The 27,698-nt window shown below is 35.9% G+C and overlaps 1 protein-coding gene across 2 annotated transcripts in view; it reads left to right on the forward strand.

Moving 5' to 3' along the window:
- SPRED1 (sprouty related EVH1 domain containing 1) overlaps positions 1-27,383 on the forward strand; it is a 59,959-nt gene extending 32,576 nt beyond the window's left edge. For both annotated transcript variants that reach the window (XM_026066003.1, XM_026066004.1), the window contains exons 2-6: positions 1,320-1,494; positions 10,139-10,307; positions 11,604-11,653; positions 20,068-20,226; positions 25,476-27,383. In XM_026066003.1, coding sequence (XP_025921788.1) covers positions 1,320-1,494; positions 10,139-10,307; positions 11,604-11,653; positions 20,068-20,226; positions 25,476-26,135 — 1,213 coding nt within the window. In that variant the 3' untranslated portion in view covers positions 26,136-27,383. The remainder of the gene's footprint in view (positions 1-1,319; positions 1,495-10,138; positions 10,308-11,603; positions 11,654-20,067; positions 20,227-25,475) is intronic.
- Positions 27,384-27,698: the final 315 nt, after the last annotated feature.

Consider the following 27,698-nt stretch of genomic DNA (forward strand, 5'->3'; position numbering starts at 1 on the left):
ATAGATTTTGTCTTTTTTTATTTCCCATTTTGCCCAGCTTTATGTATTTGAGCTTTAGATGCTTGCACCAAGTGTGTGTGTGTGTGTGTGTATATACGTATAAACAAACAGTAGTTAAGCAGAAAAGCTTACCAAGAACTTCTGTTATTTTGGGACATTTTGGGGGGGGAAGTAATTTTTTAAAATACAAGTTTGATAAATGAGATACCACAAATTTTGTACAAAAGGAATAATTTTGTAAAATGACTTTCTTTAAAACTTCCAGTTCAGTCTTAAATTTTATGTAACTGGTGCTAATTGGCGTACCTATTCAAACCTAAGATTAGAAATATGTTGCAAAAGACAGCCTGAGGCTTTGTTTCTTCTGAAGTGTTGGAATACTCATTCATGCACTTCATAAAAAACATACCTAGAATGCAGGATCATATAACAACTTTGGTAAACCACATGGTTTTCCAACTGATGTAGCAGCATAACCAAAACTGTTGTTGTTAAAATAAATAAAAAGATAGATTATGAAAATCTATTTTTCTGAGACTCTCTGAAAAAGGAATTTGGCCTACTTGCTTTTAAATAACGAAGTGATAACCATTTGTTTATTTCATAAAAATGCTAAAACATGGAAAAAAGTTGTTAAATTGTAAAATTCAAGTAATTTTCCACACAGTGCAAAAACAGGAGAGAATCAGCCAATAAATGTTAAAGAATTTCTGTTTAAGCAGCCCTACCTGGCTGCGTTGGCCTGCGGCCTCGGCCTTGCCATTGCAGAGGGCAGGTTCCTCCGCAGAGGGTGGGAAGCAGGCTTCCTGGCTAGGAGCCTATTCTTGTTTAGATTTCAGTGGGAGAAGGCTTGACCTCTTTCTGGTTTCTTGTTCTCTTTTCTGTGCAATTTCMTGGTGGCTGACTTGCTTCATGATTAGGCTAAAATAAATCAGGAGTTGATTCTTATTGTCTCTCCCCCCTCACCCCCACCTCCCATTGCCCCAGCTCTTTGCAGCTAGATCACTGACTTGAAAACTTTTAGAAGAATATATATTTTGACTCTGAAGAACTATGTTATCTAATAAGATTTCTTTACGAGGAATTACATGTAAGCTCCAAGGAGGAGCGGATGTTTCTTAAGAAGTCCTAATGAGAGAATTAAAGTAGAGAGGAAGTTTCTAGAGTCGTCTTTGGCTGGTTTCTTCTAAATGACTGTTACGAAAGCACTCAACCTCCACTATGTTAACTATTGTGATCATGGCTTTTTAAAAAAAGATTGGATGCTTAGCTGTTTTGCATTTATGGAAAACTAATTTTTGCTTTTGCATCTCTTCCAGTAATAGTTATGCACGAGTGCGAGCTGTGGTGATGACCCGGGATGACTCAAGTGGTGGATGGTTACCACTTGGAGGGGGTGGACTAAGCTGTGTCACAGTCTTCAAAGTCATTCACCAGGAAGAGAATAGCTGTGCTGATTTTCTTATCCATGGAGAACGACTCAGGGATAAAACGGTAATGAATTGCATCTGGTGTTCCTATTAAAACTGCATAGAACTTAAGAATAGATACTTACATGTTGTTGTTCATGCATTAGAAAGCAAATTTACAGTCTCAGTCTAATGCTGTAGCTGAGCTTTTATCTGTCTTAATGGTCATATACCTAAAGAGCCAAGTATCTCATCTAGGTAATACCATGCATTTCAAGAATTAAGCATGTCGATCTTTTCAAAGCTCTAAAACATAGTTTTTCATTACAGGTTTTCATCCGTTTGGGAAAACATTTTGCTATTTACTTTTTTCTAATGGAGGGTCAAAGTAAAAGCTCTTTGCTAGCCTATTTATACGCTGATGATACCGTGTTTAATATCAGTGTTGTCAGCATTTGGAAAGTAAGATAACTTGTTAAAAACAATTTGAAGGAATTTCTCAGGAATTCAGTCAGTCAGTTTTGCACTTTGGCTATGGCTAATAGAAGGCAGCCATTTTACATGAAAGCAGCTTTCGTATTGGAAGAAAGCATGAAGTTGACAGGTTCAAGACTTTTTCTGGTTTGATTAACACGAAGAAGGTATTCGTATGTCAGCTACATTAACATAAAGTATCTACAATATACTTACCCTGAAAGACTTCATGAAAGTTAGCCTCACAATATGAAAACTTTAGTGTAGAGTCTTGGCCGTGTAGTGTAGAGTGCAGACCTGTGAAAGACAAGTTTGGCTACTGAGGCATGATGGGCTGGTTACTTGTATGCCAAGTAGACTTCTGAAGGGGGTTGTCTTACTGTGAAAACAAAGGGAAATGGAGAAAGCACAAAATCTCCATCTTAATGACTTTTGCCAAGGACTTGCTCTTTCCTGCCAATAACCTACAACTTCTGCGTAAGCTTAAAAGGTAGAATTACTTCTTATATTGTACTGCTAATTCTTTTTCAAGAATACCAACTTCTCCCCTGAGGCAGGACTGCTGAGTTTTCTGCCTTGACTGTGACTGTTGTAGGAAGAAAGCATATAAATAGAAATTCTGCTGACTCAGTTGTTTCAGCGAGGCGTAGTGCTATTAGCAGAGTACCCTGTGTTGCTGCACAGCTATGTGCACCTGCAGATCTTTCCTCACTTTGCAGTAGTTCCCTTTAGAACTTTTTAGCCTTTTTTGAGGATGTTTTTGAGGCACTTACTTGCACTTAGAAATACTTGACAATTTTCTCTAATTCTTAATACTTTCAACTTTCACAGCTTGGCTTCAGAATCTAAGGGGAATTAAATGCTCAGGATAGAAGGCTGATTTAATGATTCCCCAGAATGCATATGAAAGTGTTGTAACCACCAGTGTCCTGAGCCGTTGGTGTCCTCTCTCCTGATCCCCCTGGACAGGCATTGTTAGGTTTCCACTTCTGGTAGAAGACTAAATTCCTTTGCTCCTCTTCCTGTCCAAAATTCAGATTGTATTAGTAAAAATATGTTTTCTAAACCTTTATACTCCTAAACAGGTTGGATTTTTTTGTCTTTTCTTGTTTGTTTGTTTTCCCCCAGCTGTTGACCTACTAGTCTGTCAGGACAGATTTTGATCTTACTACAGTTCTATGAAGTTGCTGTTTGAAGTCAGGCCCTCAAAAACAGAGGATAAGAGGATAGGAAGAAGTGCAAGCAAGAAGAACATTTGTCCAGTGTGTATTGAATAAAGTTCAGGAAACTGGCAAACATATACAGAGTAGTGCTGTGAGAAGAATACTGCAGAGCCAGTGATGCTGGCAGAGTAAAACAGTAAAAGGAAGCTGTATATGCATATATTTCCTGAGACTTCAAATGAAGTGTTTCTGATCAAAAGCTAATGAATTAACAATGAAGTTGCACAGGGTAATTTAAGACACCTGTTGGCATAAAAGAAACAAGATCCTACACTAGGGTATATGAGGGTATCCTGAGGTCGTGGTACTCTTCCAGGGAGATGGTAGCAGCGCCTGGGAAGAGAAATCCTGTTAGATAAGGATCAAGTCACTGATCCTAAAACTGTTTTGGTCTTTATGCTTGCTATATAACTAATTGTTTTAAGGATATTTTTGTGGATTCCTCATTCAAACGCAATTTTTAACACCTCTGCTTTTTTAGTCCACATTTATTTATTGGTAATATTTATTGGGTTTTTTTTAGTCCAAGTAGAATTGACGGTTGACTTGTTTTTCCCATCTACCAGAGAAATATAAGATGAGGAAACATAATTGTTCCAACGAAAAGAATGGAGAAGGCTGTGTTCCCTGAGAGGCAACCCTCAAAGAGGGGTTAGAAGATTACTTCAGTGACATAAAATGCTTTTAAAAAAAAAAATAAATAAAAATGAAAGTAATTACAGGTCTACCTTGTATTCTCTATTGAGTAGGGACAAAATATCTAGATCACCTTCTGATTCTGAGTAAGAATTATGTTGAATATTAATCTACTGTTTCCATAGTCAAACATCACTCTAATCTAGCCTTAGGATGGGCCCCTGTGTGTAAAATGCTATACCTGAATAATCTTTGAAATTAGCCATATACTGTTTTGTTTAGTTGGTTTGCCATTGTATTTCCAAAGAGAAAGTCACAATACTGTTTTACAAAGAAGCTTTCTAAACTATTTTTAATATTTCAGTTATTAAGACTTTAAGCGCATGTTGTCTCGTTGGCTTCGAGGATGTTTCATCTGTTTTAGTATCCTAAAGTCATTATGGTTTGGTCAGCTGGACTGCAGATTCCTTTACTCACATTTTTGCTTTGTAAAAAGATACACACAGATTCCAAAAATACTTTTATGGATTTTAAAAAAAAGCAATTCTAATAAATGGAGCATTTTTTTCCTCAAGTCACTTTATGCATAGTTAAAGTATATTTATAACTGGACTATATTTTGATTTCCTCTAGCCAGGAAGTCTTTTGTGAATTGGCACTGCTTCCACAGGAGATGTAGAAATTCCCTTATCCTGGAGAAACCTACAGCATGCAGCTTGGAGCGCTTTTCTACTAGATGGGGAAACATGGGTTTTGAAATAGCTTGGGCTAGAGAGAGCAAACAGAATTCACATCTACGGCTTTTACCTAAGATAAGGAAATCATAAGCTTGCCAGATAAGAGGACAATGTTGTTGTTCATCCTTATGTTTCARTGGAAAAATACAGTTTATTCCAGTGCATCTCGAAATCCATAGTTAAGGTATTTGGAGGCATCTTCCAGCAGACTCGAAAGGAATGAGATATCTTTTGTCTTGCTGTTTCTTGTAAACTAGCCTGAATTGTTTCTCATCCAAGTGCTGCTCCCAACCCTACCGTCAGTTTCAGTTCCCTTCTGAAGTGCCAGATGTCTCCCTGTATTTTATAGGATATGTGGGCATTTAATTGAAGACTGTAGATCTCAGTCTGTAAGTCAGGCCAATAAATTAAATACTTGGGCACTGAACATCAAAATATTGAAGTTTGCTATTGCAGTGGCCATGGGGGCAAGTGAGGTGTTCTTTATATGCCTGAGAATTAGGTTACTATCAGCACTATCATGAACCAACTTCAATTATATACAGAACTTTCAAAATTGCATAGAATACTTATTTTAAATATCTGCTGGGGTTGAAGAAAAAGCATCTTAGTCATCTGAGAAGAAAAACAAAGTGGTAGCACTATTGAATTAATTTAGGAGAGGGGCTGCTCACTGCTAGTTTACCCAGCTTGTTTAGATCTGTGTTGGAATGTAAAGTCACTTCACAAAATACCCTTCACATAATTACACATTTCCTCCTCTGTTATACAGACCTTCCTAGATCCGGCTCCAGCCCGTCTGTTTGGAACAATTACACTCCGTCCTAACCCGGTCAGCTCTGCTGCTCTGTTTGTCTGGGTTTACGCTGGCTCAATTCTAGCTTAATATCAGCAGCATTAAACATACGTTAGGCTCAAGCGTATGGGTTCTTAGACTTTGAATTTTACTTCTTTGAATGACAAGTCTATTAGACTTCTCTGTGCTGCCTTATGCTCTTCTCCAGTCCTTTGCTATGCAAATTTTTATTGAAAAAGCAACTAGTATCTTTTGACTCATCAGTCAAGAGTGACAAGTCAAAGGTTAAAATCTCTCTTTTGAAGAGCGGGTAACTGTGAATGAAGAAATACAAGACTGAAATGGAATATAAATACTGTTCTTTTCTGAAAATCTGCTTTCTGAGGACTTAATACTTCATTTACTAGGTTAGTCTTTTAGAATTGGCTTTAAAGTTTGGGAAATGATGGATTACCATACTTGTGCCAGAATTTTGATTAAATTTGAAAGCAGCATATGATTCTATGATAAAATAAATTCATAGAAAATGAAAACTTAAACAGGAACTCTACCCCAAATTGAAATAATCTTTTACTTTTTGTTAGCAATTTACAGAACTCTTTTAGTAAGTGGTCTTTGAGAATAGATGTTACAGTTTCTTTAATGGGCTAATAAACACTGTTTTTAATAACAGATCAGGTGTGCATATGTGTGTGTATGTATTATACATGTTTTTTATATATGTATTTTTTATCTTTATATATACACACACATATGCATCCACACATTTCTAATAAGATATTTCCTGCTTCTAATATGTTATTTCCCTACAAGAAACAAGTAAACGAACCAACAAGGCTCTAGCCTTTTTTTCCTTTTCAGAAATGGATGCTGTAAAAGATAAGATACGCATGTTGATGACTTCAGCATGAAGCCTGCATCTAGAGTATTTGAAAGACATTGTCCACATAAGTGAGCTTGTCTCCAACCTTCCTGCTTCCTCCTGTCCACCAAAATCTTTGAGATCTGAGTTTATATGTTGAGGAGACAGAATTGAATGATTATCTGGGTCCCAGTCCCACAAATTTTAGCCTCTCTGCCCTTCTTGCTTTTGTAGGAGTTTCTCTACCCTTGTTTTTGGCAAATGCAGCCACGATGGCATTTAGCTGGCGTGAGATGCTCATGCAAACTTGCTGGTTCTTCAGAATGTCTTCCACGTGGTTTTTTCCAAAGTGTTCAGAATAGAAGCTTTATAGCATTCATACATTCAATTCCTCTACATGTAGCTCTACAGACCTTTTTTGTAAGGTTGTAAAGACCCGAATCTCCAAAACAGTTGGAGAGAGTCCCAGGAGTTCACTCTGTCTTCTCTCTCTGAGGAGACTCCCACAGATCATAAAGTTCAAGCCTACATTTTTATATATTTGGACAGATATGGCGGTTGTGACCCCTGAATTTTCAGATTGCCAGTGGTACTTGAGTAGTACTTTCTCAGTTCTATTAAGATTGTCTAATATTGTTATGACCAGTTAGGTTTATTTATGACAAATGCTAGTCTACTTCAAAATATAAAAGCATTTGGTGGGCTCTGTCATTTCTCACTGTTTTTGGTGAGTCACTTTGGGAAGTATCTTGGCATATCCGTATCAGGAAGATAATATCGCTTCTGCAAACTTTATTTCACTGTGGCATACAGTTGCACCCCCTGATGCGTAAATTGTCACAGTAGGTCAGACAAAAGAATGTGTCTTGCGTTTGTGCTGTCTTACTAATTTTACTTATGTTAGTAATGTCAATAGCCCCTTTTACTTAGTAGTAAAGATGGGCCAAAGGAGAGAATTTGAGTGCTGGACTGCTGATCMTCCATACTGTTTGATTGTTAGCGCATTCTCTATCCCGGTTTAGGCCACTTCCAAGGGGCTGTCCCCGAGACGATGCCCAGGCCTAGTTTGAGACCTCTTGTGCTTGAGGGATTGTTCCCAGTGAACGCAACAGATGACAATATTTCAGGAAGCCTTGCACCCTGTTCAGTGTTATGCTGCACTGCGAGATGTGCAGGGCATGTCCTCCATTTCACATAATCAGTTCCCTATTCCGAGGGGCCTCAGTACAGTGATCATGCTATCTTACTTTTTGAATTAAAAAAAAAAAATGCACACAGAAATAATGTTGTAGGGTTGCGCGGGCATTGGTGGCACTAGGGCCGGATGCTCTGTAGCATGAATGTAGTCAGATCATGGTGCTTGGGCCCAAGACTAAAGAAAAGCTTTTGATTCTTGTTTGTGTTGGGGGGGGGGGGAACAGATTTTTTTGTTGGTTGGGTTTTTTTAAGCAGGAAGGGCGTATTCATCAAATTGAATGCTTATGTGTTTGTAGGTTTGGATGATGAATGACAAATTATGAGTCTCTATCTACATAAAATGCTGTAAGCTCTGGAAAGCACAACTAGAAACTAGTAAAAAAATATCTTGTCCCAGGATATAGAAACACTCAGTTATGGGATCTATTACCAAAACAGAAATTTGTATCAAATGCAGTTACTTTTTTTATATATATTTGTTTCCAAAATAAGACCTAGATAATGATACAAATATAGCCACCTTGTTACAAAATGTTTGTTTTGGAAATGAATGAGTTTGAAATTTAAGACTTAACGGATGTGTCTTGTCTACACAGGGCAAATAGTTTCTAATATCTTTCAAGAATGTGGGAATGTTTCAAGGTGGGAAAATTTATAGAAAAGTATTTCTGTGAGTAATTATGACATCATTAGTGTTGCCCTTAATGAGGTGCTGGATGCTATATTAACAAAGAGGTTTTTTCATTAAATAGTAGTATATAGATATGCCTCCCTGTGTATGCTTAGAGAAGTATGCTTTTGAGAATGCTTTGGAGTTCTGGGTGTCTGCAGACTCAGAAAAATAACCATATTGTTAACGGTACTGGTTTCCCTTTCCCAGGTTATATTTGGAGATATGTGGATTAGAATACTTCCCTCCCCACCATGATAGTTTGCTTTCTTCAGCATAAAAAGCTTTGACAGCATTGTTATTTAACAGGAAAATATTTGTTTTTGCAAACTATACACAAAGCATTTTTGAAAATATAAATGCCTTGGAGGATGGTGTGTGGGTGGTGTTCCCCCCGCATGCACTTGATTTTGGGCTCTGGTTCTGAGTTTTCTCTCAGGCGGGCTGGGCATAAAGTCTCTCCCATATGGATTCTTACATGTGTGATAATTTCTATAGTTTTGATGCATTTTAATACAACTGGTGCTGTAGATTTTTTCCCTTTCAATGCACTTACCACATATATGTCTGGTACTGGTTGGTCTGTTTTCATACAGCTTTTAAAACTGCCAAATGAGTTGTTAATTGTCCTGTAAAATTTGGTGTTTCTTTAAATCAAGCTAAAAGCAATTACAGTGTCGTATAGGAAATGATGTTTGTTTTATAGAATGTTAGTATTTGTGTGTGTTTTGTTTGTTTTTAAATCATAACTGCTAGCCAGTAAGGTTTTAGTGCAGTACTTTATCTTTGGTGCTACTGTCTTGCATCAATGTTTATTGTCCAGGTTTGAATTTTCAGTTTAAAGTGTCTAATTATACAGAAAAGAACCTTTGCCTTAAGATGGATTTACTTGTCCTCTCAGAGAGAGTGAACATGTGCTTTGTTTTTCTTCCATTCCATTTTCCCATGGATTTTGATTAACTCTTTTGGTAGCAGGTGTTCATTGAGGTACTATAAGAATCAGTGTTTTTGCTGTCAAACTTTACATCTCTTGTTCATATTTTGGTTAAAACTGCATGCAAAATGTAGTGCCAAAATTGTTGGTGTTTGAAATAGCAGAGGCCCAAAAAAAACCTAGACAAAGCGGTGATGTGAGAAGTCTTCATTTTGAACTACTCTTTTTAGGAGGAAGGAAGTTTTAATTCATCACAAGGAACAGAGTATGATTATTTAATGCAAATTAGAACTGGAGAATGATGATATTTTTGTTTTTGTTGCCGCAGCACCTTATCCTATGCATTTGCAGCATGCTTTCTTATTCGCCTTAATTTTTTAATCAAGAATTATTCAACATAACTGTGTTACAATATATTAATTTTCACTAGTAAATTAAATTTGCAAATATATTTTAAAAATTAAGCAAATTAAACTGGGGGAATGGTGTGAAGACTGTGACTTTTCTTCATTAATGAATGTGTTTGTTTCATTTCTCAAGTGGTTTGGTAGCCAAATAATCTTGTATATTATTCCTAATTGCTGTTTTAATTGTAGATGAACATGAGCCGTAAGCATATTTATTAGGTACAAAGAGCTAGACGTATAAGAAATTTTCAGTTTTGATTGCTTTCAGTGTTTAAAACAGTTCTCCTGTATTTTCTTTTCAGTAGCCTTTCTGGGAGCAAGCTGAAGTGAAGCTGCCTGAGAGCAGCATGAAGTTAGTTCAGCACTCAATAATTCTGTAGAATAATTATACAAATAAAACTCCAAGCAATATAGTCACCCTTGATATCAGCACAATAATATTTTTTCAAGGTATATCTTATTTCCTTTGCCGAACCAATAGTAAATCAGTACTGACAAAAGTGCTGGTCTGCAAGTGTAAGGAACTTCTGAGGCTAGAAATATTCTCTCAACATAGGAATATGCAAAAGAATCGTGTCCCTAACCCATACTGCTATCTCAGCTACTGTTAGTGAAGAATTGGCCATAACGGAAACGAAGTTAAAATTACATCCTCATAATAGGAAGAAACTTTGCAGAGATTTTTACTTGCTCTTATGATATATGTTTCAGGTAATTCACAAAGACTCCCTTTTGTTCTCAAATTTGGTATATTAATCACTGATATCTTTTTCTCCTCTCTTATTTCTGGAAGGTGGTCTTGGAATGCACATTAAAGAAGGATCTCGTTTACAACAAAGTTACTCCTACTTTTTACCACTGGAAGATTGATGACAAAAAGTTTGGCCTCACATTTCAGAGTCCTGCTGATGCAAGAGCATTTGACAGAGGTATTCGGAGAGCAGTAGAGGATATTTCTCAAGGTATATATTCAGGTGGAGGAGTTGGAGGGCAGGGCTTGTGTGTTTATAAAGGAGCTAAAACTATGTAAAGTACTTCAATTTAATGCTGACAGTATTTAAAGATGTGGATTGATCCACAGCATATTGAAATTATAACAGATGTTTTTAAAATAGTACTTCTGGTGTTTCCAAAGCACCTTTCACCCAGGCGTCTTAGATTGTTTTACAGACCTCAATAAGGTAATTCCCAGAACATCCCTACATAATAAAGCATTGCCTCTCTTTTAGAGATGAGGAAAATGAGGACGCTAGAGAGCCTTACTCAGATCTTCTCAGAAGCTTGTTCTCAGAGTATAAACTACGAAGTTGAATGATTTGAGACCCATAGTTCTCTGCTTATCTGCTCATGCTTTCAGTTTATAGACTGACCTGTTTACTAACAGCTGACAAGGGAGTTCTGAGGRCAGATTTGCATGGGGCTGAAGAATTTTCTCTAGTAGTAGTGTGGCTAACGGGTTCCAGAGCTTCACTGATCTCATGGAAAATAATGAACAAGCAAGAATATTGTAAAGCCTCAATTTTGAGATAAAAATAGGATAAATGTATTGCTAAGTGGGGAGAGGGAAGAGGAAGAAGAGAAGGGAACAGGTGTTTATTGAAAAGAAAGAACGTTTCTTTCAGGCCTGTAAAAACCAACTCAAGGGAGAGTTTTGAAGAAAATATTCCATTTGTGCTATGAATTTAGGGGTTTTAATGTGCATTATAATAGCAAAAGGCAAAGCATGTGTTTTGAAGGAAGGTGCTTTTTGTCATACTAAAATGACTTCTTTTGAGTTGTGATGATACCATCATCCATATCCCTGCAAGAGAAATAATCAGAGAACATATAAGCACATACTTTTTCTTTTTTTAGGGTCTTACAGCTCCAATTTCTGCTGATTTCTAGCTTATAAATATAGCACAGCATGCATTCATGCTAACTAAAATGTGTCTGCCTTTAATTTTCAAAATGCTGTGTTAACAAGAATATGCTGCTTTGCTTCTGACTTTTGGTGACGCTTTGGAAATGCTTGTACAAGAAAGGTGTGAACGAGATAAATAAGAATGTGTCTAGACATACTGAATAATACAGAAATTAGAAATGAAAGGTACTTATTAAAGTGAAGTTATGAGATACAATAATCCACTAATTTAAAAAGTGAACAAGTTTGTTAATATTATCTTAGGTGAATGCTGAAGGATGGAGTGGAGTACTGGAAGCAGTAAATGATAAATAAGAAGAACTTTGATTATTCTGTGTTTTCTATTTCTCTGTAGGTTATCCACCCTCCCAAAATGATGTTGAAGTAGCAGAAGACTGCTTTCAAGTAAGTATTTTAATTTTTGTATTAACTGTTAAGTTATTTTTGGAAGAAGATGTTTGAACAATTTTCTGTTAGCAAGAATAAACAAAATTGGAGCAGTAGCAGTTTTAAGTTTAATGATGTAAAAGAAGTTAAATTCCAGAAGATTTATCTAGAAAATTTATGATACTATCTGCCCTAAACTTAGTAGTGAATATTTGATCAATAGGATGATTAACCATCCTAAGATTCATTTTTGAGTTTAAAATGTCTGGTCTAGGTTACATGTCCTCTTAGCAGTCATGAGAATATGAAATATTCTTCTGAACGAAAATAGACGGGTGTCTCCCTCGCGCATGCGCGCGCTCTCTCTCTCTCGCTCTCTCTCTCTCATTTTTTTACATGTACATCCTGTTTGTTTTCCTAGAATTCAGCTTCTGACTCTATATGATTGGGATTGAAAAGATGCTGAGATAATGATTAAAAGAATCTAGTCTAAACCATGACAGAAGTTCAAATATTTTCTAAAAGCATGTACACTAAAGTTAAGCCACTTGATTAGATACAAATTTTTATCAATCTATCTTTGCATGATTTTTGAACAATTGCTGTAGGGCATAATGTCATTAGAGGTAATAACTTGCCTCTTTCTGTGCTTCCAAATTACAATACTTTACACAGGTTGTGTATCAAATACTACAGAACTGATGTATAGCAATACTCTGTAACATCCAAAAATCCATGTAATTAAAAATACAGTAATACAAACAAATATTAGGCATCCTTATGTACAGTAAATAGCTGTAATGTAACTGAGTAGAAAAATGCTTGCATCTATGCATGCTTGTCTCATTTTTCCTATTTACAGTTGCATGGAAAGTCTTGGCCTTATTCCTACACACATTCAGTTCACTTTTCAGATGTTCAGGTATTTAAATTAATATGAAGCTTATATAGAAACAAGCTGGCTCTGGGGTTTTAGAAAATATTCAGAAAACCAATGATATTCTTAAGCAGGTTCTTGAGGGAAAGGTTTTTGTCACTTATGCAATATTAAATTTTGATTCTGAATTTCCTATACCAGTATATGCAACTTAAATCCTCTGCAACACAAAATCACCAAAATTATCAGACTGCTTTGAAGATACAGTTAAGAATCAAATTATATTATGGGACTGATAGTCCAGTATTTAAGAAAGGACTCTGCAGCGCAATGGCAGTACAGAAGTGTTTCCTGATTTATTTCCATTTTATGGAATAGGATGGATTTGTCCCTTTGTGTAGGTGTTGGCTATACAACCGACACTTGCTGTTGTTCTTTATTTACAGTGCTTTGTTTTAAGGCACTTTAAAGTTACTTTAAAAATCAGATATTGGTGGGTTTAAAATAGCAATGAGATTTTGACAGGGTGGAGAAAATGTGTGCCAAAGTTAATGCAACCCTTAATCAGCTTTTAAAAGATGTATTAATCCTTGCAATAAAGCATGGTTTCAACAATTAAGCAATTTCTACAGGCCTGATGAGATTAGAGGAAACAAATTGCCTCTTGATTATGCTGCTGAGTTATTCTATTTCTATACAGGAGTGCCAAAATTAAAGTAAATACCTGTGATTCTTTATACTTACAAACTTTGTTATTTGATGAAAAGCAGAGAAAAGTAAATTTACATCACATATTRTATATACTTATAAATACAAACAATCCTGTTATGGAACTGCTGTTTAAATTAATTCTGTTACGTTCCAGACAGCAAAACATATTACATGACTTCACCATAATGCGCATGGTTTAATTGTGTATCCGTACTGTGGACAGATGATAAGAATTATCTGTTTTCTAGTGGCAAAAATTAGCCAATTTGTCTTTCCATATCTCTGCATAACAAAGTAAAATACATTATACTAGAATTGCCAGTAATGAATCCATAATTGAAGAGATACAGATGTAGAAATACTACAGCATTTTAGTTACAGGCAACAGGTCTACTCATTAAGAACAGTATTCTGGAAATACTAAATAATGGACATTCTCCTCCAAGTGGTTGATTCTGTTCCCCTTCCAAAGTAGATTTATTATTGAAAGTGGAACTTGATGTCCTAATATTTTTAATTTGAAAGAATAAAATCATTTCATTTAAAGATATTGTGCTATGTATTTGAAGAGTCATGTTGACTTCTTTTCCACACTATAATTTAAAAGATCTAATGCCTTTTTTCCTGTTTATTCTATAAGATATTCTCCCAAGTCTCTAGTAATATTTTTAATAGTGTGCTATTAAAAGTTTTAGATTATATGCACAATAGATGCATAGATATGCACAAGCATTTTGGTGAGTAGGTAGAGTGTTAAGAGATTGACACGTAAGTATAAAAAACATTCCAGTTGCCCCCATACACAGTATTGTTTCATCATAACAGATCTTCTAGAGCTGTCATTTATAACCTTTGATGAATGATTTACAAAAGATCAAGTAGTAGAGCTTATCCTTATAATTCATAGTTTAAATAAAAATACTGAATAGCCGTAATTTTTTTCTAAAATAATAGAATATCAAAAAGAATAAAGAGTTTACTTTTCATAGCATGATTGTTTAATGTACTTATATTTCTATCTGTACCCTGCAGTTACTATCACATATATCAGAATTCTTCCAGGTCATTTCTTGATTCATTAGTTAGCATGGTAGATAAAGGTCCCCAGGATGTCATCAGGGTATATCTGAAGACATGAATTTCAAGGGGTCCTTGTCAGTTACATCACATACCATCCGAGTATTTTGCCTGTGCTGTTCTAAGCATCTTGTACAACAGGACTCCAGTATTTACTGCATACATTTGAACTATGAATGTATGTGTGAATTTATGTACTGTGTACATAAATTTGATTAACAGTTGTCTGGTTTTTAAAATCAAGATGATTAGCGATGAAGAAAGCAAGATATGCTTCATAAGTTATTCTGCTGGCTGGTTATACTCTGTGCTACAGAGAGCAAATAAAAAGATCCAAGTAATATCTGAACACGTATCTGAACACGCAGCCTTCTGATCCACAGTTAGGCACATTGCTGTTACACCTCAAGGCCTACCTGTAGAAAGTATTATCATGTTTCATAAATGTAGCAGATAGAAACACAGCAGTTGCCCGAGACATGTTTGCAACACTTTAAATGCAAATCCAGAAACTGAACTCATCTTGCGTTTTCTAGGCTTAAGTATTTTGCTCGCAATATTTTATCTTGGGTCACTGGATTTGTTTATATTCTTTAAACAGAATCTCACAAAGAAAGCATCCTTACTGAAGATCAAATGTGTCATTTTCAGAAGACATAGCTTTGTAGCTTCTTCAGATGCTCCGTTATTCAAAAATAATGATAAAATCTTAATATTAACATTTATGGGTGTCTATAGTTGCTCTTAAAGGTTGCTTGAATGATTAAAATAACAATAAGTTGTTAAATGAACAAACTATGTGCAAATTGCTCATATTGTTAAATACCCCTTAGTCTTACTAGATTAACTTGAAATAGAAACACATAAATCGGTTAGTGCAGAGCTAACTGATTACTTGCAATGTTTGTAAACAGACGTTGGGAATATATATGTATATATATTTATCTATATGGGGTTGTATACTGGGAATTTGTTATGGGAGGAGGTTTGGATTTTTTTGGTATGAAAACAGGAGTTCTGATGCACTAGACAAGCAGCTTATTTAAATCAGTTTGCTTGTTTGTTCAAATACTAGCTCAGGTTTTCTGCTATCAAATATAAACTTACTACTCTAGAACTGATCTCGCTTAACTGAGAAATGTAAAAAATAGAATCAAGAATTTTCCTAGAAGTAAATCTAAGTAGAGAAAATCTACATCTCATACATTTAAGATATTTTTATGGAGCTTTTGGAAACTGAAATGCATAACTCTTAATTTTGAGTATTGAAGAATGCAGTAGTTGAGCCTTAATTTCTGCCAATTTTTGTTGGTTCACACATTAGTGTGATTTGTAGGCCCCAGCACTTTTTAACAGTTTTGAAGTAATAAGAAATGGAGCACTTCTGCTCTTGAGTTTACTACTGTTTGTGGGGGAAAAAAAATGAAATCTGGTAAATTATAAGGGGAGGGGAAAAAAAGTTTGACTGGCTTGTTATTTCAGAAATAGGTATGGCTGGGTTTTTGCCAAAATGGAGGAGGGGAAGGCCTACAACTTAAACATGCTGCCTTAAGTGGTTTTGGTGCAGGCAAGGAAGACATAAATGGTTCATGTGCCTTTTTGTAAATACACTGTTCAGTGAGAATTCAATTTATTTTGTCTACAAATGAAGCTTTGCCCAAGTTTTATTTAAAAAAAAAAATTTAACATTATGAAATAATTTGACATTGAAATAATTGACATTGTGAAATAATTTACACATGACACTATATTGCTTATACAGAGGAAAAAGTACTACATGATAAAACACTAAAGATTAACAGTAGGTAGTACACATTAATTAACTGTGTAGTTCCCAGAAATAAAAGTAATACTAATTTATATTACCATTTAAAATAAATCTAATTTATATGCTAAAATTCTGTAAGTTTTATTAGGCTTTTTGGTGGAGTAGTATTCAAAAATGAAGAGGACTTTTTTTTTTTTCCTTATCAGTATCCATAACAGGCTGTTTGCATCTCCCTCTCTCTCTTTGTTCAACAGAGTTATGTTTTCTGTTTTATTTTACTAGTTTCCTCTTTGGAATCCCTAGTCACCTCTGGTGTTCTTTATATATTCAGGTAGAACAGCTTTGGAGGAAATAATAGGTGTGTGAAATACCTTATTTTTTCCTTTAAACTGTATAAAACATTCAGACTAATCTGGGTAATATTTCAGGCCATGTCAGAAATACATACCTGATTTTAATAGAAGTTCTTTGCCAAATCTGAAAGTAATTGCTCCATCAGTCTTAGAAATAGCTAAAACAGAAGGAGGATACTTAAATGTTTTTGAAACCTATATCGTTTATTCACAAAAGAAAAAAAAAAAAAGTGGCCAAAAAGAAAACAAGCTCTTCTTGTGTTGGTTAACATCAAACGGCAGAATTTCAAGCCTCATGGGAAGTAAATACAAGAATTGGGATGCAACGAAAATGTAGTCTCATCCATCCTTCTGCGTAATCATTCAACTTACAGCAGAACATTTTTAAGTGTTTGCAGAACAATGTTGAATTGTCTCCCAGACTTAACTCTGGCAAACTGGGAGAAGGGGAGAAGTGAGGAGAGAAAACTTGAAGAGAAGAAGCTCAGTCTGGTTTTCATTTTCTCTACAGCTGTCATCTGGCTTTGAATTCTGCTGGAGAGCTACAGCTGGAGTCATTTTATAGCTTTACCCAGCATCCTTTTGCCTGCGCGCACAGAAATGTTTTAGTAGTCTTGGAAAAAAAGTCAAAGTATCTCTTAGCAACCATAGGACAGTAATTATTATACCAGCAGCTGGGAGCAAACCAGATTTCCGTTGTGCATTAAAAACTGGCGTAGGTTATTCAGTATCATCTGTAAAGTAACCTGTGCCAGTACTGTACTTTGCAGGCTGTGGTTAAAGGATATTGAATGTGGGCGGTGTAATTGCTTTGGACAGTAGAAAAGGGGAACGTGCACATTTGTGTTTGTGTGTAATATTCTGTATATTTAATATATAAAGCTTAGTTCTCATGGAAATTTTTACATGTTTGCTTTTTAATTAAAAGCATTTTCAGTACAATAATAGTTTTGTTTCTAGGATTTCTCCCTTTTGATTGTTGGTATTTCCATTATAAATACAGATTTTAAGGTGTTTATAACCTTGTCGTAAAATGTTACATTGGAGTAGGAAGTGTTTGTCCAAAGAAAGCCTTTTTGATACTAATAAATGTGGTTTGGCTGTATCTAAACTGTTAGTTCAATTAAAAATGCAGAGTTCAGGATATTCATTTGGCATGTCTGTAGCTCTGAATAATGAATATCTCTAGGCTGAATAAGGTATTAAATGACCTCTTCCTCTTTTCCTCTTTTCTACTTTCTAAGCAATTTTATAAAAGCATTCCTTTATAATTGGTGTATATAGGGCACAAAGGCTTACTTAAGACTAAGGTTTACATTTTATACAACAGTATCTGACACTGCTAATTACCACTATAATAGGTGTTCAGTGCCTTTGTGCTTTTTTGGATGGTGTCGTTCTTCTCTACCAAGGGGAGAGAGTGTGTGTGTGTGCACACGCGTGTGCACATGCCCTTTGGCTCCCTGTTCTCCTTCGTGTAGGTACCTTCTTTGGGAGGAAAAAGGTGTGAACCACCTGCAGGGACAGAAGACAGTGCAAGGTGTCGCAGGCCTTACCCAGGGGCAGGTATCCCATGGCAGGTACCCCATGAGCATCCACCTCCCCGCCCACCGCGGGAAGGAGCAGTAGTCATTTCTGCAGTTCCCTGGCCTTTTCTCTGGACCACTCAGATTCATAGGCGCTGTGGGGGTCCCAACTGGTTTTAAGGTTAGATAGTACTTTTCACTGTGGTTTCTATAAAATGGCTTTTAGCTGTTCAGTGCTTCCTAGCTTAAATGTTTACAAGCAGAAACGGTTTATAACATCACTCGAACCAAAAGCAGTTGCAAGTATTTCTTCTTCATTCTGAATGCAGGCAGCTCTCCTGTGGTTTGAATCAGTGTTTTGGAAGCTTTTCACACTACTGAGCAATGTACCTGCAAGAGGGCAGCTGCAGGATGTTTGATGATTCACTAATACTTGATGCTTTCTGCTCTTAAGATATGTATAACTCTCTGAAATCAAATTCTTGCTCATCATTATAACGTTATTTTGTACTCCTTTCCCAATAGTGTTTAACCAGAAAAATTATTTTTGACAAATACAGGACTTAYTGCTTAGTAGTGTTGCCAGGCTCCAGGAGTGGTGAAAAGTAGTTTTGTTTGGAGTTTTACCTGTCTTTACAATTTTTCAACTGAATTTGACCCAACTGAGCTATCATCTTTCTTTTTGTGGTGTATACGTTCTCTGTTATTAAAGCTGATTGGGCACTTTTCACCTTACTCAGTTTTAATGTTCTTCTACTCAGTGTTTCCAAACATTATATAAATTCTCTCAGTAATGAGTTGATTTCTTTTCTCTTAAAGATTAGAAGCAGAGCAGCTAGGTTCTCTTTATCTAGATGTCTTAAAACTTGATACAGGAGGCTTTTAAATGCCCCAGGTGCTGATGTAATCCCAGAATAAGTTCCTATAGCTATTTTGATAATTGAAAGCTAAAGATTCAGTGTTAGTACTGAACCTGCCAAAATCTCCAGTTTGCTTCTGCCTCAGTAGTTTTCTGCAGTAATTTTTACTGTTTGCCCCTTTGATATTTTCCTGACCTATGCAAATCCTTATAATAAATCTTTAGAATAAAACTAAAACATTCTCATTGCTGGAAGTTGGTAATGCCAGAATTTGGTCAGTGCTATCACATGATGACAGCCAGTTAATTTTTACAGTGTCTCTCAATACAAATAAAACATTGTATGGTACATGTGTTTGGCAGCCTAATGGGATTTAATATCAGTACAATCCACTGTATCCCACGTATATCCCAGTCTTTTAAACTGAAAGAATCAGAACTGTTTATCTTTTGTATTCATTTCAGAAGATTGGTCATCTGCACTTACAAACCAATATTCCACCAAAACCCTTCCTTTTCCACTATTTTTATTCTGAATGGCATATGTCCTGCAGATACCTCATTATACATTGCTGCATGGTCTCATTTTGTATCCAATTGCCTGATGTAACCTTAATTTGAAAAAGACAGTCATTAGTTGTTTACACACTTGCTGTAATTGGCTGTTTTAACTGAACCAATATATGCTGAAACTGACTTTCCATTCCTTTCTCGTATTATAAGCTGATCTGTTAAGCAGTCTTGCCTTATAATTTATTAAAAGATCTGACTAGCTTTTGCCTTAGTTTGCCTTAGAATTTTTGGGTTTTTGGTTTTTTTTTTTTTTTTTTTTTGATTTTATGTCGGTAGTGCATCTTTAAATCATACCTTTAGATCAGTATTGTTTCTTTCCCTTTTTTTAAAAAAAATGTAAGTTGGTAAATATTGACAGCCTCATGGATAGTTAGAGTGTAATCTTAGAGACCGGGTTAAGCTCTCGTTCCTTAATGAGGTTTCTCATGTCTGATTTGGTAAGCAAGTGAGCTATAAAGGCCTCTGTCTCTAATGCCCGAGTTGTATATGCTCTGCAGAGAATGAACTCTTATTTTCCAAGGCTGATTCATAGAAAAGGAGTCACTTTTTAAAATACTTGTGTTTATAGGTGCCACTAACACATGATATAGAATATTAATGCATTTATATGCAAACTTGATATTTTTGGTAGTTTTTGTGTAAATGCAAAATCATTTCAAGGATAAAGCTAAGTTCTTGTGTATTCTAGGCTACTCAAGAAAATACTTCGAGTTCGTTAATGAAAGATCACCTTTTCCAACATGAAACTGTAGTAACCAGTGAACCTTACAACAGTTCAAATTTAAGGCCTTCAGCACTTGAGGATTTCAACTCAAGGAAAGCCTGTTTTTCTAGCCAGCCTAACCAGGTAAGACTACCAACAAAAGTAGTTCTGATTTTGTTTACTGTGTTAATTGCCCAGTATTTAGTTCTTGACAAAAGAACGCTTTCATTACAAGTCCTTGTTTGTAGCATTATACTCAACTTGCTTTGCAGACGAAATATTAAAGCATTATTATGGCAGAGGTAAAGCTTTGTGAAAATATTTGCCTGTGCTCTAGTGCAGCAGACTACATAAATAATAGTCCTTCACCTTCTTTGAAGAAGTATAATTTCTGTATTTGCAGCTTTGAGAAACCATTTACATTTGTTTAGAAAATGTCAGTTGGCCATGGATTCATTTTTGGTTATGTGTATATTAAAACTGGTCTGATTAGAAATATTGAAATGTATCTTCAAAATGGATATTTTGGATGCACTATACAGTGGGGTGCTTCTGCTAAATATTTTCAGTTAAACATTGTTTATGGTTTCTAACTGCCTATTAAACTAAAATATAATGTTTTAATACAGAAGGGAAAACTGCGTATCAGCTATGCGTGAAAGGTATTAAGCTACAAGTGAACAGATTTTTAAAGGGGAAAAGGCAACGGGCACAAACTGAAACACAGGAAGTTCCATCTGAACATGAGAAAAAACTTCTTCACTGTGAGGGTGACAGAGCACTGGAACAGGTTGCCCAGAGAGGTTGTGGAGTCTCCTTCTCTGGAGATATTCAAAACACGCCTGGTCACGATCCTGTGCAACATGCTCTAGGTGACCCTGCTTGAGCAGGCAGGTTGGACTAGATGATCTCCAGAGGTCCCTTCCAACCTCAACCATTCTGTGATTCTGTGAAAAGAACATAAGATGAGGAAGGCCAATGTACTGAAGTTTTTCAAAAGAGATCATGTTTATATCACATTAGACTGGAAAGCTAACATTAAAGCTTTTCCTTTAACAATATGCATTTTGCTTTTTTGTAAGCATTAAAGAACTGACAGTTTTGGTAAAGTTATAGAAGTAGACTTGTTTGTGAGTCAGGTAATAACTGATTAGAGGGCCTCATGCCTAGAAGCAAGCACATGGGAAGCTTTTTAGGATAAGCCTAATGCCACAAGTCAAAGGAGAGTGAAAGTTCAAGTAACTGTGTACATGTCATCAGAAGATATTTCTACCCCTTGAAATAAAGCTTTTAGTAATACTAGGTCATTCTTGCAAAGAAGGATGGGATCCTATTGAAGTCTTGTATCAGCTACTTTGTAACTGCTCTATTGTGCGAAAGCAGCAAACGGTGTTATCTGGAAAACTAACCAAAAGGCTTGAAATTATGAAGTTCTGAATTTTAATTGTGGATCTCCTTCAACTATCTTTTCGTATAAGTCACCTCACTTTTTTTGTTGTTGTTCTGTTTGTGAGGAGATACATATTCCTCCCTCTTCCCATTTACTTGCAAAGAGTTAAATTTTTTTTTTTTAGGATGAGAGTAGATGGGTGATTAGGGTATTGCGAGTGACACCTGCTCAGCTACAGTAACCAATGTGCTCCTGGTCTTCACTGATGTCTAAGGAAAAGCACAGCAGCCTAAACTGTCTGTATGTTTTAAGAGCACATATAAAATTGGCTACAGAGGAAATGGTAATCTGAGTTGTGGTATACTGGGTGCTGCCTGTCTGTTATAAACTAAATAGAAGAACTTCCTTTAAAATGAAAAGTACTAGAATTCTTTTCCTGTATACTGAAGTTATGGGAGATTCCATGGAGATTTAAGCAGATACCAAGTTCTTTAAAAAAAAAAAAAAAAAAAAAAAAATCTGATATTGTAGCACCAACTGCATCCCACACTTCTGTTCTTTTTGCGTAGTCCTCTGGTGTATATTTAGAACATAAGCAAGTCAACAAAATCTCACATTTCATATATGTACACACTGTTGTTATCTCTTCTGAGCTCCAAGTGTGTGACCATGTGGCACAGCAGATTTTGAGGTAAATGCCAGTTTTATTCTAATTATGTATAAATAGGTTTGAACACTCTTACTGTGCTCATTATTTGAATTACACGACAAATATATGCTCAACTTAAGATAAAGAAGTGATTAATGAGAGTACAAATCCTTACTTTGAATACTGTAAGAGTAAGTTATTAAAACATACCCAGGTCCTTCAGATATTCCACTTCTAATAACCTAGTGTGTGCTTAAGTTAAGTAATACTTTGTAATGTTTTATTCATCTGCTATTGTCCTCATGTTGTGGAGCTGCAAGTTAAGCAAAGCCAGGTACACCCATTTATTTAAGGGGAGACAGTGAAGGCTACAGTACTGAGCGAATGCCCATGCCTTCTTTAAAGGTGCTCCCATTCAAGTAAGACCTAAGTTCAGCCACGTCAACAAAATTTTTCTGCCAAATTTCCAGTTGGCTAATTATGTTTGTAATGAGATTTTCTGGAATTTCAATTTGATATAATATTCTTCCTCACTTCCTGCTCCAGCACAGAGACTGTTCTTTTTCCTTAGACTGACTATCTAGACTGTGTTATAATTCTGGATGACCAGAGGACTATGTACATTCTTCCTATTGAATTTTGTTGATATTTGTACCTAACTGAATCTGGGTTGTATATTATTCTGAAGGTTTTGTGTACCTCATGCTTTCATATAGGTCCTATGAAACACCCAAGATGTAAACATTTTATTATAAATAAAGCTTTCAATTCCAACATTTCTCCTGTTCGCTTGTTTTTCAATATTTCCCCATTGTTTTCTTAATCACTGCTTTCTTAATGAGGCATGCATGTAGAATGTAATGCTGCCATTTTTTTTTTGAACATGTTGACCCTTAAACATTTTAGAAGGTGGTTGACTGGGGATTTGAGGAAAAAAAAGAAATGAGTTCTATGTATGCATTGTTATCCTTAAATAAAAAGCATTCAGAGTTTGGGGAGAGGTCACATTCTACAGTTATTAGTATTTATAGTGTTCTTTAATGCCTGTTAGCTATCTGGGGGATTGGAGCTGGAGAGCGGGTTTTTTGGTTTGAGGCTTTGTGGATTTTTTTAATGAGGGGATTTATTTAGTGTATTAAACTCCTGTTTAGTATTCTGTGTGGACAGTGGGGTAAGGAACCTTTATGCCTATAACACATGGAAACATAATGACATTTTTAAACTGTTTTTTCCTTAAGTTTATGCTGTTAACAGTCCAAAAAATCCAATAATCCATAGCTAGTTGTTGATGCTGAAGCAATAGGTCCTTTCTCTGTTTGAAAACGGAGTAGCATTTGGAGGCACTCTGGCCTCATAAGCAAAGAGGCGGCCTAAATGCTTCCCTATCAGAGCCTGGAATTGAAAGTATGGAAGAGCAGTGCTGTTGGCTGGATAGGATACATCCTTTCTGCACACCGTGTCCTCTAGACTTTGTGGAAGTCCAACTACGTAGGTTGGAGCCAAGAAAAAATTGTTCTTGTTAGTGTACTCCAGTTGTAACTCCCAGGGCAAAGCAGCTCTAATTACAATTCTGTACTTAAAATGTATCACACAAGAATTACCAAGCAAGGAAGTGATGGTTAGAACAGGCTACAGATATTCTTATGTAATCAGAAGTTGGCATGTTTTAAGAAGCTTTCCTCCCCTTTCCACAGCTGGAGGTTAGCCCTCCTCTGTCTCCTACCCCGAAACTGAGACATGCAAACTTCAACGGAGCAGGAGCATGTGCAAAGTGAAATAAAATGTGTTAACTTAAACCGTCATCTTCAATAGTGCTTAGTATCACATTGCAACAGATTAAAAACATGTAGTTCAACTGTTCTCCTTAACTGTGGAATAGAGATATCTTAATTCTTATTAGCTAGATCAGTACTGACAAGGTAAATACTCAGAGCAATGACACAGAGGCCAAGATGTCTTCCCAAGTCATTCATGATTCTGGAAGAGCTTGTAAGGCTAGCGGGTTAGGGATCGATTTTCAGTCTCTTCTGTGAGATGGCTGGCAGACTGCATTTGACAGTAGGAGAAGGTGGAATTTGACTTGAAGCTCAGTTATATTCCAGCTCCCATTATAATAGCCCTACAGTGTGGGAAAATAATTGCCTATCTACCAGGTAGGAATACTGGGACATACTGAGACTTTTGCTTTTTTGCTGCACTGCCTGCTCTATATGGGGAGCTCCTTCCATACACATGTGCCATATTTTTATCCTGTCATTATTTGCACCCTTTCTTAAAAGTCAATTTGTAATGTCATTTCAGTAACATTCAACAGCTGATTCTTTGCTATGTTGTGACTGTTGCTGATTTATACTTGACACTTTTCACCATTGCCATGTGTTCCTCAATCTGCATTCACTTGCAGTCCCCTATCTTACACTTGGTTATAAGTTCTGTAATATCTCAATTTGGATGTTTCACATTTGCCACCTTCACAAACTTTGAAGGGCCCCCATGCCCTTTCATAATGAGACAAAACAAACAAGCTCTGTCTTATCTCTGTGCTGTTTGTTTTGTATGTGTTTAGTATATCTCTTCTTACTTGCCTTTTAAGCTTTAAAAAGTCTTGAATTATGGTCAGTTCATTACAAGAAGAGAATTTAAAAAGCACTCAGCCATTTGCCTGATGGTGTCCTAAGCTAACCCATTTAAGTTAAATACTGTACCTTAGGTAAGGGTGAGATGCGTTTAGAAACCACTATAACTGAGCATAAGAAACTTGTCTGATCGTACTACTGAACTTTACAGAATATTATTTTTCATATGGCAAAATCCTTGTGTAGATTAGTGTTCAATACTGGTTACTCATTCTCAGAGCTATTGTGGCAAAATTGGAGAGAGTTTGAAAACTTGCATTGGGAATAAAGGCTGTGGAAATCTCCTTGAGAGAAGTGCCCTAGAGGGCACTTAAACATGAGTAACTCTAAGGGAATGTATCAGGGAGCTAATCCTAAAGCAGTGGATTGTCACTGAAATCGAAAGTCAGAACTGGTCTGTGGAATTCATTGCTGCTGCAAGATGTAAAAACCTCAAATTTGACCATAATTCAAAGAATAGAATCAAGGTTTATGTGGATACCAAAATACCCAGAGCTCTTATGAGAGGTACTAAAAGGAGTATGAAACCTCACAGGGCTAATATTATGCAAAAATCTATGTAATCAGGGGGAGTCTGTAAACTGTACAAGCTACAAAATAAGCTGAAAATGTTAGCTTCAAACAGCAAGAAAGAATTCTGCACTCTGATTTTTACTATGTATATAGATATAAATTTGGGACTTTACTATAGTAAATTTATCTTGCTTTGCTATTTCAGGTCCCACTGAAGTCAATCAGACATGTTAGTTTTCAGGATGAAGATGAAATTGTTAGAATAAACCCTCGTGATATTTTGATACGTCGTTATGCAGACTACAGGCATCCTGACATGTGGAAGAATGACCTGGAGAGGGATGATGCAGACTCAAATATACCATTTTCTAAATCAGACAATAAAAAATCTGACTATTTATACACATGTGGGGATGGAACTAAGTTGAATTCCCTGAAAGACTCAAAGGGTTCTGTGGTATTTAAAACTCAGCCTTCCTCATCAAAATTTAAAAACTCAAAAAGAAGAAAAGAGGATGGTGAGCGTTCCCGCTGTATATACTGCCAGGAAAGGTTTAATCATGAAGAAAATGGCAGAGGAAAATGTCAAGATGCTCCGGATCCTATTAAAAGATGTATCTACCAAGTTAGTTGCATGCTTTGTGCAGAGAGCATGCTGTATCACTGCATGTCGGACTCTGAAGGAGATTTTTCTGATCCTTGCTCCTGTGACACTAGTGATGACAAGTTCTGCTTACGCTGGTTAGCACTGGTAGCACTGTCATTCATTGCTCCATGTATGTGCTGCTACCTCCCCTTGAGAGCATGCCATCACTGTGGTGAGGTATGTGGGTGCTGTGGAGGAAAGCATAAAGCTGCAGGGTGAATCAGTCTGGTGCCAAACAGAGCTGAAAACCTTTGTTTCCAGGAAGCATCTAACTTGGATTTGTGAAAGCTTTTTGGGGAAGCTGAAGGGAATCGTCTTTCATGTAAGAGATGCTTGATGCGGAAGAAGCAACAAGACTTGGCAGACCTTGGCATTTTACAAGTGCTAGCCATGCCTAATGATTTCCTTTGAGTGCATGGCATTTGTTGCAAGTTGTGAAGGAGTTTTTGCAAAGGAAAGCCTATTCTTATTAGTGGCTATAAAATGAGTATATAAATTACGATTATACTAAAAGGGATTAACTTTTGCCACTTTGTACATTCATGGTTTAGGTGAAGGGGCTCTTCTAAAAGGATTAAAACTTATCTGAGGGGAAATTTTAACTGAAAGTGCACTAGTGACAGTTGATTTAAGATTAAGAAAAGTTAATACTTGGCAAATGAGAAATGAAGCTGATTTTAAGTGCAACTAAATCTTATTAATAGTTTTTTGGAAGCAACTTTATGTATAAATAACAAATGTTTATATTTAACTAAATGTGTAAGGTACGAATTATTACATGTTAAACTTTCCTTCCCTCTGTTATAGTAGGTATGGACCATATCTACTGTCACATTCCATGATAGTATTTTAAATATTAGTTTTTAGTTGCATTTTTATTCCAGATGGACAAATTGATATTTTCAGTCCTGTTTCCCTTCAGCTACAGTTTGTGTTGAGTTGTACCATACATTCTGATAATCTAAAAACCTTTAAAATATTAATTATTCTAGTCTTAAATGACCAATATTTTTTTTTGTTAAGCACAGATGTAATTGTCTAAAATGTTCTTGTTAGAACATAACATTTATTTTTATATATAAATGACTTTGACTTAAACATAATAGCAGAAAGGAAGTTGTTTCTGTTGCTCAACCAGCAAGTTGTTTTCTTTTGGGGTGTCCTACAAAAATACTTTATTACATATACAAATGTTCATTAAGCAAAAGGTACATTAAGGCAGTTGTAACAAGTTGTCATCAGTGTTCTTGTTTATCCTTCTGTTAAACTAGGATCCTGTTCAGCTGTTTATCAAGTACTATGATTAAAACAAAAGATTAATAACAAAAGTGAAATTGTTTTCATTATTTTGAACTGCAACCTTTTCTTATTTGAATGGGCAAGAACAAACTACTGTGCGGGTTTTTTTGTTTGTTTGAAAACAGCAGCAAAAGACAGCTTGAGAATTAAATTATAGCTCAGGCAAAACTGGAGTGAACTTCTTAATTGAGTGAATTTGGAGGGAGGTGGGGAGGGAGAGAGAGTGAATGTGTGTGTCTGTGGGGGGGGGTTGTATTGTGTGTTTGTTATGGCTTTGTATTTACTAAATGTTTAATTTTCAGATAAGAATTAACAGATTAATCCCTAGTGAATTTTTTTAAAACATTATATGCTTTGCTGTTTTGTGAAGTAAGAAACACTTCTCATTAAAGATATGTAGAACTCTAATAAAGATAGTCATTCATTCATTAAGGAAAGTGCCTATTTGGTCTCTTGGCTGGAATAGGACAGACTGTTCTCAGT

Source organism: Apteryx rowi, unplaced genomic scaffold (genome assembly GCF_003343035.1).
Source record: "Apteryx rowi isolate R43461 unplaced genomic scaffold, aptRow1 scaffold_236, whole genome shotgun sequence".
NCBI lineage: Eukaryota > Metazoa > Chordata > Aves > Apterygiformes > Apterygidae > Apteryx > Apteryx rowi.